This window comes from Aplysia californica, unplaced genomic scaffold, assembly GCF_000002075.1.
Source record: "Aplysia californica isolate F4 #8 unplaced genomic scaffold, AplCal3.0 scaffold00075, whole genome shotgun sequence".
Classification (NCBI taxonomy): Eukaryota; Metazoa; Mollusca; class Gastropoda; order Aplysiida; family Aplysiidae; genus Aplysia; species Aplysia californica.
In genome coordinates, this window is record NW_004797345.1 from 597,059 (window position 1) to 598,242 (window position 1,184).

Below are 1,184 nucleotides of genomic sequence, written 5' to 3' on the forward strand. Positions count from 1 at the left end.
AATAATTTTTTTTTTAAATTTGAAATTAAAAAATCAACAAAAGACAAACAAACCTCCTCAACAAAACAACAGCGCAAAAAACAAAAACAAACAACAACAACCAACAATAAAAAAGCAACAACAACAACAACGACAACACAAAAAAAACAAAAACAAATTTAAAACAAATCAAAACAAATTAGAACAAAACAAAAAGTGTCGTTTTAGAGTTTCACAAACTGGTTCAAACTTAGTTAAGCCTACGATAGGCCTACTTAAGAAGGCAACACTGCTTTCTTCCCCAGAAAAACCAAAATGTGAGGACGAAATTCTGTTCTGTGCCCAGTACACCTTGAGCGTCTGCACTGACCCGACCTTTCAGGGATGGGCAAGAAAGAACTGTAGGAAATGGTGCAACATGTGTAAACGTAAGTCGGTCTTGTTTGTAGGAAATGGTGCAAAATGTGAGCACGTAAGTCAGTGTTGTTTGTAGGAAATGGTGCAACATGTGAGCACGTAAGTCAGTGTTGTTTGTAGGAAATGGTGCAACATGTGGGCACGTAAGTCGGTGTTGTTTGTTTGTTTGTTTGTCTGTCTGCAAGCGTTTAGCACCATACAATGCCCTACATATAGGTAATTTTGAGGGCGGAGCACGGTTGCGTAGAAAGCGTGTGGAAGAAAGAGAATTGAAAAAGAAGACAGAGAGACGATTCACTGACAAAGTAAATTATAAAAGGTCTATCCCACTAGGAATTACACACAGTTTCAAACAAAAACGTCGTTCCCGCTAGTCTCCAGTCTCCATGTACGCAGCCCTGTTTTGAGCTTAAATTATTGCATAGTTCGAAGACTCGCTCCGACGTTGCTGATCATTCTCCACGAACCTATGTTGACTGACCCCTCCATCTCTGAGATGCTTAATGCTGATGTTCTTGCTTTGTCATAAACCCTCCCAAAAATTATCTGAACTTAAATATTCAGTACACATTGCTGAAAGCTTCATCAAATTCCTTTTTGGAGATGCAGCTCGTCTTGTGCGAACAAATCTCGTGGTCAAAGGCTGAGTCTCAACAGATCATAGTGAGGTGGCTGCTCTCCTAATTACAACCCCCCGACCAAAAATTAAGTCATCGGAATTGATAATGAATATGGGTCGGTACAGTTGGGGGTGAAGGACTGCCAGGTTTTCCTTCATGATTGGGGGG

The 1,184-nt window shown here is 40.3% G+C and overlaps 1 protein-coding gene across 1 annotated transcript in view; it reads left to right on the plus strand.

The window, feature by feature from the left end:
• Positions 1-1,184, plus strand: part of LOC101852162 — a gene marked incomplete in the record, with an annotated part of 20,773 nt that overhangs the window by 12,215 nt on the left and 7,374 nt on the right. Inside the window, 1 exon segment of the mRNA XM_013080099.2 lies at positions 285-407. Within this exon segment, the coding sequence (XP_012935553.1) occupies positions 285-407 (123 nt within the window).